Source organism: Thalassophryne amazonica, chromosome 20, assembly GCF_902500255.1.
Source record: "Thalassophryne amazonica chromosome 20, fThaAma1.1, whole genome shotgun sequence".
Taxonomy (NCBI): Eukaryota; Metazoa; Chordata; class Actinopteri; order Batrachoidiformes; family Batrachoididae; genus Thalassophryne; species Thalassophryne amazonica.
The window spans coordinates 52,727,487-52,741,958 of NC_047122.1; the positions used below are offsets into that span (position 1 = coordinate 52,727,487).

The 14,472-nt window shown below is 41.9% G+C and overlaps 1 protein-coding gene across 1 annotated transcript in view; it reads right to left on the reverse strand.

Annotated features, from left to right (window-relative positions):
* kcnh8 (potassium voltage-gated channel, subfamily H (eag-related), member 8) overlaps nt 1–14,472 on the reverse strand; it is a 120,581-nt gene that overhangs the window by 38,554 nt on the left and 67,555 nt on the right. The window contains exons 8-10 of the mRNA XM_034161081.1: nt 12,330–12,539; nt 5,111–5,310; nt 2,448–2,697 (exon numbers count right to left, since the gene is read on the reverse strand). Coding sequence (XP_034016972.1) covers nt 2,448–2,697; nt 5,111–5,310; nt 12,330–12,539 — 660 coding nt within the window. The remainder of the gene's footprint in view (nt 1–2,447; nt 2,698–5,110; nt 5,311–12,329; nt 12,540–14,472) is intronic.

Sequence of the window (14,472 nt, forward strand, 5' to 3'; positions counted from 1 at the left end):
ACTGAGAAGTTGGATGTCTAGAAACTTCCTACTTTTAAACTCTGATAAGTCTGAAATGATGGTTCTTGGTCCAGTGAGACATCGGCATCAGTTTGACCAGTTAACACTCAGCCAAGGCTCGTGTGTCATACATCACACTGACAAAGTGAGGAACCTTGGGGTAATTTTTGATCCTTCATTGTCTTTTGACCTCCACATTACAAATATTACTAGGACTGCTTTCTTCCACCTGCGAAATATAACAAAGATTCGTCCCATCCTGTCTATGGCTGATGCTGAGACCCTGATCCATGCGTTTATCTCTTCTAGATTGGACTACTGCAATGTTCTATTTTCTGGTTTACTGCAGTCTAGCATTAGGGGTCTCCAATTGGTTCAAAATGCTGCAGACAGACTTTTGACACGAAGCAGAAAGTTCAACCACATTACACCCATTTTGGCATCCCTTCACTGGCTTCCTGTCCCAGTAAGATCAGATTTTAAGGTTCTGCTGCTAGTCTATAAAATTGTTCATGGACTGACACCTCCCTACCTAGCTGACCTAATTAAACCTTACGTACCGGCCCAGGCTTTGCGTTCTCAGGGTGCAGGACTACTTTGTGTCCCTAGGGTGAATAAGAAGTCTGGAGGTCATAGAGCTTTCTCTTATCATGCCCCTGTTCTGTAGAATGATCTCCCTGCTTCAATGAAACAGTCAGATTCTGTGGAGACTTTCAAGTCCAGACTTAAGACTTTTCCCTTTCGTATGGCTAGCATATGGGTATAGTTTTGTTTTACGTTTTTTACTCTTTTATTTCATTTCATTAGGAAACAGAGCGTGCCGCAGCCTCAACTTTAACTAAATTCTGGGTCTTTTAGTGAAGCTTAGGGCTAGTGGCCGGCGATCACCTTAGTATTTCTCTGTTTTTCTTGTTGTTTAATGCTGGCAAATTATACAGTATTTTTTTGTCTTTCTGATGCCTGATTCTGTTTTTTCTCTCTGTTTAAGGTGCAGCTCCATCCAGAGATGGGAGTTGTATTTGTGCTGGCGACCCTCCTGTCCTGTGCACCAACAGCATTTCCTGTATATTCATTTTGTGAATTGTTCTATAATTTATGTCTGTAGCATGGCCCAAGTGAGGGTCACCCCTTTGAGTCTGGTCTGCTTGAGGTTTCGTCCTCAGAGGGAGTTTTTCCTTACCACTGTTGCTCTGGGGATTAGTAAGGTTAGTAAGGTTAGACCTTACTAACCCCCAGGCCATGGCTCTGGGGGTTAGTAAGGTCACCATGGCACTCAATCACCATGGCCTGTCAACTGAAAATTGACAGGCCATGGTGATTGAGTGCATTACTTACTGTTTTCTTTGAAACAATTGTACCTGCTAATTCTAGGTCTTTCTGAAGCTCCCTACAAGTGGTCCTTGGCCATTTGTGGCTTTTATTTGGTAGTCCAAAGTCCAGGCTGCAAGTGGTGGGGCATGTTGGTCTCCAAGGTTTTCCAAGAAAACTTATGGAGATTATTGTGGACGAAGTTCACCTTACACAGAAATTATAAGCATTATAATTAGCTAGCTATCCTGAAATTATGGACGCAAACTTGCATGTGGTTTTATTGAGGTTGCAATGTAATAATAACGGCAATAAAAAAAAGCAGCGGACTATGATTCATGCAGCTTTTTTTTAACTTATCTTAACTTACGTTCACTTATCCAAGCTGATTCAGTTCATATTAGCTGTTTGTTTTGTTTTATTTATTTATTTTTTATTTGTTTTGATTTGCTCACCATACGTCACATCACATGTTTCATTGCTCTAATTGGTTGTTAGTCCATCCAGTTGTGTCAAGAGGCATTCTGGTCCGTAGTAACGCCTCTGATAGGTTCCATTAATATAATATAATGAGAAAATTAAAAGGACTGGCCAACATACCAGTGTGTATATTGTGCAAAACGTGCAAAATTCTAAAATAAATATAACCAATAGTTTTCAAGTTCCATATTTGAGGGAACACACACACATACACAGTCATTTTGGAGGCTGAGGGTAAGAATGCAAAGTTTTAATGACCTGACAGTTGCTTGTCAGCACTGCACTCCGTTGGTAGACCTGCCAAAAACTTCTCACTAACAATTAAACTTCTGTTGCCCAACGTCAATTAAAAAGGTTAGGAAAGAAAGAAGCAAACCCATAGTTTGTGATGCCTCAGCCGTATTTGGGCTCTTACAATGTTGCTGCAAAAATTACATATAAGTTGAGTTGAATTTATGGGATTTTTCATGTTTATAATAAAGCCTTTGAAAGTGAGCGGTAGCCTTTAGGATGCTCTAACGCTCTGAGCTCATTTAGTGGACTCAGCTTTAACACAATGAGCAGCAAAGGGCTTTATTATAAAGTCTGCTAAGGGGAGTTTCTTTGTAAAACTATAATGATGTCACAAAGGGATTCTTGCTCCCCTCTTTGTATCTTACCCAGGATGGCCAGCACCATGCCGTCCTTCAGCACCTCCATGGAACCCGAGCAGACGAAGAAAATGGCCTGGAGCGCGTCGCCCTGTCGGAGAAGATACTCTCCGGGAGCACAGAAGGAGGTTTTAATGTGCAGCGACAGGGAGCGGAGGCAGCCGCGACTGGCGGAGGCAAACAGCGACAGCTCCAGGATCTCCTTGTTAAGGTGCATTGTGATGTCAGAGCGCAGCTCATCCGGGAAGTCCTTCAGCAGCTGTGAAGGTAGAAAATGAGACACGGTGATGGAGATCAATGTTCGTTTTTCTAACATTATTCCATCTAAAATCTCATTTTCAATACAAATATCTGAAAATGTGCATTGCACCCTGCAGCAGAGGAGGAAGTGATATGGATGCAGGTGGTGACAGAGTGGGGTTTGTAACTATTGCATTAAGCTGAGGAAAGTAATATTTAAAAAAAATAATAACAGAGAAGCAGACTTAAGCAAGAGGAAACGGAGGCAGCCAGTCAGCGGTGTAACGGCAGCTTGTCCCTCCAGGCTGTGAATGCCTGCAAGACAGCTGTCAGAGCTCACAGCAGCGTTTAGACGGACTGATGATGATGAATCCCAGACAGATGAATTATAGATGGGCCTGTTGATTACAATCAGTCTGGCTCTGATGACTCATTGATTGACTTCATGTGATGGTGGGAGACCACTATAAGGAAAGATCACACTGTCTTTAACAGAGACTGGGCTTTTCTTGTTTCTATTTGGGGAGGGGGTGTTTACCGAACACACTGCCTATGTGTGTTATTGACACCCAGGGGTGCCGAAAAAGGGGAGAATAAGGAGAAGGATTCCAGGGGCCCATGATTGACAGAGGCCCAGATTATCCCTAATTATCAGGCTTTGGGACCAAAGAGCAGGGAGGTGATGGTCTTGTGGTTAAGCGTTGGGCTTCAGACCAGATGATCCTCGATTCAAATCCCAGCCTGACTGGAAAATCACTAAGGGCCCTTTGGAAAGGTTCTTAATCCCCTAGTTGTTCTTGGTGTGTAGTCGGCACCTTGCATGGTAGCAGCCTCACATTGGGGTGAATGTGAGGCATTTGATGTGTAATGCGCTTTGAGCATCTGATGCAGATGGAAAAGCGCTATATAAATGCAGTCCAGTTACCAAAGAAGGCTGGACACAAATGCGTGACTCTGACTCAGACGTTCTGCATTCAAAAAGGTTTAATCTGGTCACAGGCAGGATTTGGTACACAAGAAGGCAGTCAAAGATCAACAACGGTAATAGATTCATGAAGCAGGACATGCTCGAAAAAACAGGAAAGAGGTCAAAAACACGGCAGGCAATCAGAACAAAGACTATGACAAAAACTTGGAAGGAAAACTGGAAGTGAAGGCGAAAAAGCACAACGATTCTGGCATTGAAGGACAGAAACAGCAAGACTTAAATAGAGGGTGTGATCACAGTAAATCAGACACAGGTAAGGGAGACAAGTAGGGAAAGGGCGTGGCAAACAAAGGGAACAGACACACCCCAAACCAAAGCCTACACTGAAAGGCAAGAGCGTGCAGCCAAAGAAACACAAACCAGAAAACCCCAGAAAAACTGAACTGAAAGAAGAACTGAAAACTAAATAAAATAGAACACAACATAAAATAACAATTATAATACTGAAAAATGGGGGGACGTGGGGCGTGGCCAGTAAGATTTCTTTTCATGGGGTCCAAAATCGCTGGTGGCACCTCTGTTTACACCAACACTAAAAATTTTTTTGCTTTATATTTGCCACAAATTCTGTTTCTGATACCGAGTAATATGGGATGATCAGCGGAACACAATCACAACCTTCCATTTGAATTCGATTATTAATGATTACATGCCCCACAGTGCTCAGCTTACAGCATTTTTCTGTTTACAACTGAATTTGGTTCTTGATTACTGCGACCAAAAAGGTCATGTTTTCATTACTGTCTGTCATTCTCTCTGTCTGTCCATCTGTCTGCAGGATTATTGTGAACTTCAGTGGAAGGAAAAACCTATTACATTTTGTAGCAGATACAGATAAAGGGGTACATTTTCATTAACTTTCATTCAGTCATGAGTGCTGCAGCAGCACACAAGCAAACTTCACAGAGAACCATGTATCTCAGGGATTTGAAGCGTCATTTATTTATGCATTCATTTTCTATACCTGCTTACTCCAAGTCCTTTATAAGCCCTGAGACTCAATGGTTGCCGTGCTGATCGCCAGATTCTGTAGCATGAAGCATATAGGAGTTAGCAACTCCCCATGGATGGGACACTAGTCCATCACAGGTTACTTCCCTACCCAAGTAGTACCCATTTACAGCTGAGTGGACTAAGATAATGCACATGAAGCATCCAAAGAAACAAGCAGGTTGAGCGACTGCGAATCAGACCTGGTGCAACAGTTTATCTTAGAAGATATACTATGTTAAGCGGCACTAGCTCTTTCAGTCTCAACTCATTTTGGAGTTAATTCCAAGGGTGGAATGTTGGAATGTTGCCTGTCGGGGTGCGGGATATCCATGGGGGGAAGATATATTGTTACACCGGGACTACATATTGGTAGGATCCTGCCTGTTCAGACATTACGGGTGAGGAAAAAACTAAAACTTCAAATTAAACTACATTAGCTTCCTTTTTGTACCTCATTGCAATCGATTCCATTGTTGACCGACCATGTGGTCTGGAAATACTCCAGCATTCGCTGTTTGAGGCTCTGCGGTAGATGATGGACACGTATGAAGTCCTTGAGGTCTTTGGTTCGGGTATGGTACTGGGACCAGCGTGAATACATCCTCTGGATAATAGCTGTCACATTACCAAAGACCAATGCATGCATCAGTGCTGTGGAGGAGAAGGAAAGGATGGAAGAGGAACAAAATATGCATGAAAAAGACTAGACTGACAATGAATTGATTATATCTTCGCAGCATTGGCGAGACACCAGCAGTTATGTATTTTAGAGTGCAGAACATAACTGTGTGATGGAAATTCACAGCTTTATCAGTAAAAAGGATGACTGGAGAAGTGTCTTATTTTGATGTTTTTATTATTGGGGTGGATATGTACCCCAACAGAACTCTCCTAAATCAGACTCTTGACACACTGCCAGTAGATATACTCTACCAAAAAATTCATTTTTCAGGATAATAAAAAGCTGAACTGGGCTAAACTGAGGGATGATTTCACACGGGAATACTTAGATTCAACTCTTAAAACTCTCCCCTTCTCAGGCTGTAGGAACACAAGTTTCAGGACCAAGAGGAGGATCATACATATGTTGCAACAGTGCCACAGAAAGTGTGGTTTAATACCCATAAAGTAGGAGTGAAAATGTGGCATTAAGTGGTACACCTGTAACGTGTGTTCAGTAAAAATCATTTGGATATAGCACCAAGAAGCGGACATCGACAGGATTTATTACACTTTGGCCTAAGTGACTCCAGGTGGAGATGGCAAAGTTTAACCCACTGGATAATTTCTGTCAAACAGACTGATTGGAAGAAACGCCTCTTGCACTACAGAGTGGCTATGAAGCTGGATAAGAAGGATAGTGTAGTACAAGTGAGCGCTCTGAGTTACAAAAAGGAAACTGACTGCAATGGTCACGCAGATGTTTGACACCTACTTCATCCTGAATCTTGAGAGAGCATGGTTTTACCAACGTGGCAGTTTGAAGTGAACAAAGTGGAAACATTTATTTGTGCTCTTTAAGAACTTTCAAATTACTGCAATTTTGGAGCTAATCATGAAGAAGCTCATAAGAGAGCGGATTGGTGTAGGGCATCCAAGATGAAGAGCTGTTTCAGAACTGCAACTTATCCAAAACCTTATACCCTGGAGATGACAGTGCAGGAAAGCCATCACCAGGAGAAGGTCAAAGCCCAAGTTAGTTAGCAAGGCAAGGATGCATGTACATGAAGTAGCACGGGGCCACCAAAAGGACATAATGGCGAGGAAATGACATAACGAAGCGGAATGACAGTTCAGACATAATTACTGCAGCTAACCATGCAGCAGGTGCAAGAAAACAGGCTATTGCGAAAGAATGTGCAGAACCAAACTGGTGTGGGAAGACAATAAGAAAATTCAGCTTCCTTTTTAGACTCAGTACAGAATGTATTCACAGCGCTTGACTTTTCCCACATTTTGTTATGTTACAGCCTTATTCCAAAATAGATTAAATTAATTTTCCCTCAAAATTCTACACACAATACCCCATAATGACAATGTGAAAAAAGTTTGAGATTTTTGTAAATTTATTAAAAATTAAAAACTAAGAAATCACATGTACATAAGTATTCACAGCCTTTGCCAGGAAGCTCAAAATTGTGCTCAGGTGCATCCTGTTTCCACTGATCATCCTTGAGATGTTTCCACAGCTTAATTGGAGTTCACCTAGGGAAAATGCAGTTGATTGGACATGATTTTGAAAGATACACACCTGTCTACATATAAGGTCCCACAGTTGACAGTGCATGCCAGACAACAAACCAAGCATGAAGTCAAAGGAATTGTCTGTAGACCTCTGAGACAGGATTGTCTCAAGGCACAAATCTGGGGAAGAGTACAGATATGTTTTTGCTGTTTTGAAGGGCTCAGTGAGCACAGTGACCTCCATCAACCGTAAATGGAAGAAGTTCAGATCCACCAGGGCTCTTACTAGAGTTGGTCGCCTGTCTAAACTGAGCGATCAGGAGAGAAGAGCCTTAATTAGGGAGGTGATCAAGAACCTGATAATCACTGTGTCAGAACTCCAGCATTCCTCTGTGGAGAGAGGAGAAGTGTCTCTGCAGCAATCCACCAGTCAAGCCTGTGTATTAGAGTGGTCAGATGGAAGCCATTCCTTAGTAAAAGGCATGGGGCAGACTGCCTGGAGTTTGCCAAAAGGCACCTGAAGGACCAAACATGATGCCTGGTATCATGTTTGGAGGAAACCTGGGACCATCACTATAGTGAAGCATGGTGGTGGCAGCATCATGCTGTGAGGATGTTTTTCAGCAGCAGGAACTGGGAGACTAGTCAGGATTGAGAGAAAGATGAATGCAGCAATGTACAAAGACATCCTGGATGAAAACCTGCTCCAGAGTGCTCTTGACCTCAGACTGGGGCAATGGTTCATCTTTCAGCAGGACAATGACCCTAAGCACAGAGTCAAGATATCAAATGAGTGGCTTCAGGACAACTCTTTGAATGTCCTTGAGTGAACCAGCCAGAGCTCAGACCTGAATCTGATTGAACATCTCTGGAGAGATCTGAAAATGGCTGTGCACTGATGCTCCCCATCCAACTTGATGGAGCTTGAGAGGTGCTGTAAAGAGGAATGGGCAAAACTGCCCAAAAAAATAGGTGCACCAAGCTTGTGGCATCATATTCAAGAAGACCTGAGGCTGTAATTGCTGCCAAAGTATTGAGAAAAGGGTGTGAATACTTATGTACATGTGATTTCTTATTTTTTTTGGAAAAATTTCAAAAACCAAACCTTTTTTCATGTTGTCATTATGGGGTGTTGTATCAAGTGGTTAGTGCGCATGGTTTCAGTGTGGCAGGTTCCCAGATCAAACCCCACCCCTGCCACATTTCTCCATGTAATGTGTCGTTCCGTCAGGAAGGGTATCTGGTGTAAAACTTGTACCAAATCAAAATACAGATCCACCTCGGATCTGCTGTGGCAACCCTTAGTGAAAACAACAGAGTTTTTTTTATTATGGGGTGTTGTGAGTTGAATTTTGAGGGGAAATTTAATTTACTCCATTTTGGAATGAGGCTGTAACATAACAAAATGTGGAAAAGGTGAAGCGCTGTGAATACTTTCCAGGTGCACCGTAGTAGTAAGTACACCCTCAGGCAACAAACAATGAACAGTCAAATTAAATATTCAGAACATGCCCATTACTTTCAAAATAGACACTGGGGCTGACGTATGTGTCATGAGACCTTTAAGGGACTACAACCAGGTGAAGTAGTCCAGGTGGCTGCTTAAACTGTCTCGGGCCAGTTCATAGCAAACACAGTATACAAATGCAAAAAGCATCCATTTGAAGGTTTTGTAATTAGGGAGAGAGTGTCAGCAATGTACTTGGCAGGCCAGTAGCACAGGCAATGGGGCCCTAAAAGGATAATGAGATCCATAGTGTGATGGAGAAGAATTTGGCCTCCTTAATAGCTCACCTGGGCAAATAGCACTTCAAGATGATGCACAACCCGATGCGGTACACACTGTGCAGAGGGTCCTGAGTACACTCATGAAGGCTGTTAAAGAGCAACAAGACAGGATTGATGCCAAGGGCAACATAGAAAATGCAACCAACCCCACAGAGTGGTGTGCCCCATGCCACCAGCCTGGAAAAGGCCAAGAAAGACGCGTACGCGTATTAACTGATTCCATATGCTCAAAGTGATATTAATCAGTGAAATCACCCGGTGGAATCAGTGGCTGCAAAGAAAACCTGTACCCTCTTGGCCCTTTCTGGAACAAGTTGCCCACCCCTGTCATAGATGGGTGAACAAAGTAGTGAAAAGGGAGAGGCCCAGTCTTCCATTGCTGGAGGAGATCATTGAGGAAAACCACAGTGTTCTTGTTATGGTATGCAGCAGTGGGGTTCTGGCAAATTCCACAAAGACAGCCAAAGACTAAGAACTTTTGTCACACCATTCACCAGATACTACTTTAATTGCCTGCCTTTTTTGGAATTTTTAGCACCCTTGAAATATTCCAGTGAAAGATGGTCAAGAAATTGGAAGGCCTACAAGAAACATCAGTGTACAAGGATGGCATCAGCGTTCATGGCAGAACAAGATCAGAGTGTTAATAAATACCTTAGAAATACGTATGTCATATAACATTATTGATTTCAAATGCTCTAAACCCATCTTAATACACTGTTGCATTTCTGCTGGGGGTTACGTGAGGTTAAGAGCGATAACGGTCAGCAATTTTGCAGGTCAATATGTTCTTGCTGAAAATCATATCTGTACAGTAACACACTGGGTTCTTGTTAAAATCCTTTTTAATCAGCAAAGAAAAGTACATCTTGTAAAAAAGGTAGCGTATTGTCTTATCCTGCTGTCCTGAAACACGTAACAAACAATTAGGCTCACCGATCAGCCACCAACCCAAGATCTTAGGTTTTACGTCTTTCAAGTTTGAACCAGTTAGCCACATGGCCTAAACATGCATATTTTTTTGATTACGTAAGCACACAAATGGGAGGACCAATTCTTCATCATGAATGATGTCAATAGATGTCTATAAAAACGTTACTGTCAACTGTGTTCCGGGTCTCTTTCCTGAACGAGTTCCTGCGTGATCGCGGGACGGCAAGAACCCCAGATCTGGTATGATTGACTTCACATGAAATAAATAAACTGTCCTTTTTGTAATAACAAAGAACCCATGAAACACGCATGCTGAATGAGTGGTACACACAGGAAAAGGGATGTTGCAACAAAAAGACCTTCCTTTAGCACTTTTGTGCTACAGATCTACTCCAAGTAGCAGTACTGGGGTCAGTCCAGTTGAACTACTAATGGGCCGTAAGAGTCAAACAACTCTGCCTACTCTTGACCACAACTTACAACCCAAATGGTTAAGTAAACAGAGCATCCAAGGCAAGGATGCAGCAGAAAAACAGAAACAAACACAGGATCACCGGTGCCAGACACGACTCACACTAACTTTAGAGCAGTTGCCATTGTAGTTGTCTTGATCATTGTTGTCATGATTGTCACCATAATTGCTGTTATTATCATTGTCATTATTACGTCCGCCAAGGATGTAATAAAATCACCAGCATTTATTTATTTGTCTGTCTGTTAGCAGGATTACGCACAGATTGATATTCAGCCATGGAGGAACCCATTCAATTTTGGAGGTGATCCGGATCCGAATTTAGATTCTAGATCAGGGGTGGGCAATCATGTGCCATGAAGGGCCGAAGCACTGCAGGTTTTCCTTGCTACCAATCATCTCAGCAGGTGATTTCATTAATGTTCAGGTGTTTCAGCAGGTGATTTCATTGACAACCAGGTGTTTATGTTCAAGGGAGAAGCTCATCAGCAACCTACCTGCTGAGGTGACTGGTTGCAAGGAAAACATGCAGTGTCTCGGCCCTCGTTGCCCACCCCTGTTCTAGATCAAGTTTCAGTTTATATAGGCTTTGAAGGATTACTGTTAGCAAGATTACGTCAAAACTACTGCACGGATTTTGACAACATTTTCAACACAAATAAAGATTAGGCCATGGAAGACTCCATTAAATTTTGGAGGTGATCTGGATCAAGTTGCACTTTATATACAACCCCTGGCAAAAATTATGGAATCACTGGCCTCGGATGATGTTCATTCAGTTGTTTAATTTTGTAGAAAAAAAAGCAGATCACAGACATGACACAAAACTAAAGTCATTTCAAATGGCAACTTTCTGGCTTTAAGAAACACTATAAGAAATCAAGAAAAAAAGATTGTGACAGTCAGTAACGGTTACTTTTTTAGACCAAGCAGAGGAAAAAAATATGGAATCACTCAATTCTGAGGAATAAATTATGGAATCACCCTGTAAATTTTCATCCCCCAAACTAACACCTGCATCAAATCAGATCTGCTCGTTGACACTGACCCTATGCCATGACATTGATCCTATGTGTCTTTTTGCAAGGAATGTTTTCACAGTTTTTGCTCTATGGCAAGATGCATTATCATCTTAAAAAAATGATTTAATCATCCCCAAACATCCTTTCAATTGTCCAAAATATCAACATAAACTTGTGCATTTATTGATGATGTAATGACAGCCATCTCCCCAGTGCCTTTACCTGACATGCAGCCCCATATCATCAATGACTGTGGAAATTTACATGTTCTCTTCAGGCAGTCATCTTTATAAATCTCATTGGAATGGCACCAAACAAAAGTTCCAGCATCATCACCTTGCCCAATGCAGATTCGAGATTCATCACTGAATATGACTTTCATCCAGTCATCCACAGTCCATGATTGCTTTTCCTTAGCCCATTGTAACCTTGGTTTTTTTCTGTTTAGGTGTTAATGATGGCTTTTGTTTAGCTTTTCTGTATGTAAATCCCATTTCCTTTAGGCGGTTTCTTACAGTTCGGTCACAGACGTTGACTCCAGTTTCCTCCCATTTCGTTCCTCATTTGTTTTGTTGTGCATTTTTTCGATTTTGAAACATATTGCTTTAAGTTTCTGTCTTGACGCTTTGATGTCTTCCTTGGTCTACCAGTATGTTTGCCTTTAACAACCTTCCCATGTTGTTTGTATTTGGTCCAGAGTTTAGACACAGCTGACTGTGAACAACCAACATCTTTTGCAACATTGCGTGATGATTTACCCTCTTTTAAGAGTTTGATAATCCTCTCCTTTGTTTCAATTGACATCTCTCGTGTTGGAGCCATGATTCATGTCAGTCCGCTTGGTGCAACAGCTCTCCAAGGTGTGATCACTCCTTTTTAGATGCAGACTAACGAGCAGATCTGATATGATGCAGGTGTTAGTTTTGGGGATGAAAATTTACAGGGTGATTCCATAATTTTTTCCTCAGAATTGAGTGATTCCATATTTTTTTCCTCTGCTTGGTCTAAAAAAGTAACCGTTACTGACTGCCACAATCTTTTTTTCTTGATTTCTTATAGTGTTTCTTAAAGCCAGAAAGTCTCTGATTGCTTTTGTTGTACTGTCATTATCGTTAGTATTATTGTTGTCATCTTCATCATCGTTGTTGTTCCAGGATGTGAAAATCAGTGTAAGATACATGCAGGAAATTCCTGATGAAGTGTGGAGTTCCATCAATGTGACTGAAGAAAATCTAGAGTTGACACCCAGTTCTCACTTGTATTTGGATTACCTCCTATCAGCATGACACAAATGGAAAAGATCTTCTCGGCATCGGTGTTGGCCGACACGTTGCCAAAGCCCACGCTGGTCAGGCTGCTGAGGGTGAAGTACAGTGAGGCGATGTAGACGCTCCGGATGGAGGGGCCATTGCTGGTACTGTTCACACCTCCAATGGCAAAGTACGGAGACTCCAAACGCTTTCCCAGCTCATGCAACCATCCTGTTTGTCAGATTTAAAGGAAATTGATGAATGGAAGAAGAAGTAGGTGGAGAACAAAGATAAACAGATGTTGTGCACATTAATATTCATCTCAAGCCATTTTATGTCATATCTGCAGGGTAATGATGACACTGTTTATCACAACACTTTGCACATCAACTAACAAATTTATGTCAGCATCACCCCATCAATAGATAATCACTGTGGACAACTGTGATCGATCCCTTGATTCTTACGTGGCAACCAAGCTGATCCCGGCAGCACATTGGTGTGCAGACAAAAACGTATCTGATCCCAGGAGAGAGGCGCGGCAGACATCGTAATTGGATGGAAGTCCTTCACAGCTGTCTGACGTCAAAATCAGCACAGCATGAAAAACCCATAATTAGGATAAAGCACATTAACCTCGTCTGTTACTTTATGGCACTGAATGCAGTAATTGGCAAAAAAGAATCTACATTGCTGACATAGCACAGTCAATGCTGACCCGGAACCAGTTAATGAATGCGTACAACCAGTGAGGTAATTGCGAGCAAATGCAGCTCATCGATACTGACCAAAGATCAGCCCAACGGGCCTCATTACAGGGACTGTGAGGCTGAGGGGAACCCGGCGAGCTTTTCCATTAATTATGAGAAGAATCACATTGTTGTCTCACTCAGTTTTTTATGCAGGCAAACACACACACACACAAGCTGGTTTAGATGTCGTGCTAAAGTTTTCTGCTTAATACTCATTTTACAACACGTGGGGACACACTACATTGTGCAACTGAATTGTTTAATGCTTTACCGAGATATTTTTAGGATCCAGACGAACGTCTGTCATGAGCAGCTGCTCCATAAAACAGCAACATGATGAGTGTATAAACCAGTTTTGTGTACTTTGTTTCAAATCCACTGGTTTTAAATGTAAGCACTGCAATAGTGTTCAGTGCCCGTTTTTTTTTTTTTTTTTCATTCATGGCGTGGAACGAACAGAATGCTGGACACAATATGCAGACTCACAGGCTCGGGTGGTGGAGTAATAATAAAGAAGGCTTTATCTTGAATTAACAGGCAAGGTACGGACACAGGTAATCAGACCAGCATAGCAAGGTAACTGGCAGACGGGAGGCTGAGGCATGGTCACAAAACAAGCAGGTTCAAAAACACAGTGAGTCCACATACAAAGACTGTGGCAAAAAGCAAGGTAAAAACAAGCAAGATCATACACAGTAATTGGACATCAATGGACAAAACAAGAGTAAAACAAGGCTGGAACGCAGACCATAGGTCAGACAAACTGGCAAAGAACAAAGAAATGCAAGGCTTAAATAACAGGATGTGATTAGGAAAGTGGAATACAGGTGTGTGAGAAAATTCAGGAAGGGGGGGTTGTGGAAGAAAGAGACAAAAGATGAGGCAAGCAGGAGCAACAGAGTGCAGAAAAATAAACACTAAGCAGACAGAAATAGAGGTGTGGAAGAAGAGAACAAAATGAGGTGAGCAGGTGGCAGGAGAGTGCGTAAGGGTAAACACTAAAGCAGACAGAAACTGGAAGGTGAGTCCCAAACAGAATGCAAAAGAAAATCTACACATGGAAGGAACGAAACCAGGAAAACAAAGGTGAGAACTGAAAAGTGATCAACAAGAAAATTACCACCAATGACTATTGGGGTTTAAAATGCAAAATAAAACCAGTGACTAAAGTAATCCTAAACTGAAAATCAAAAACGGGATCGACACACTGGGGACATGGACACAGACAAAACCAAGATGAAAACGAAGACACGGGGCAGATGACGACAGTTTATGTTTCAAACATTCAACACAGTGAATCGGTTTCTGAAGCAATTGGTTCCATTAGTGTTTTGATCCATTTGTGTTTTGAAGTTTCTGAAACTAAATCCTTAGTTTGTTTCATTTAGTTTTTAGGCATTTGCAAGATTATT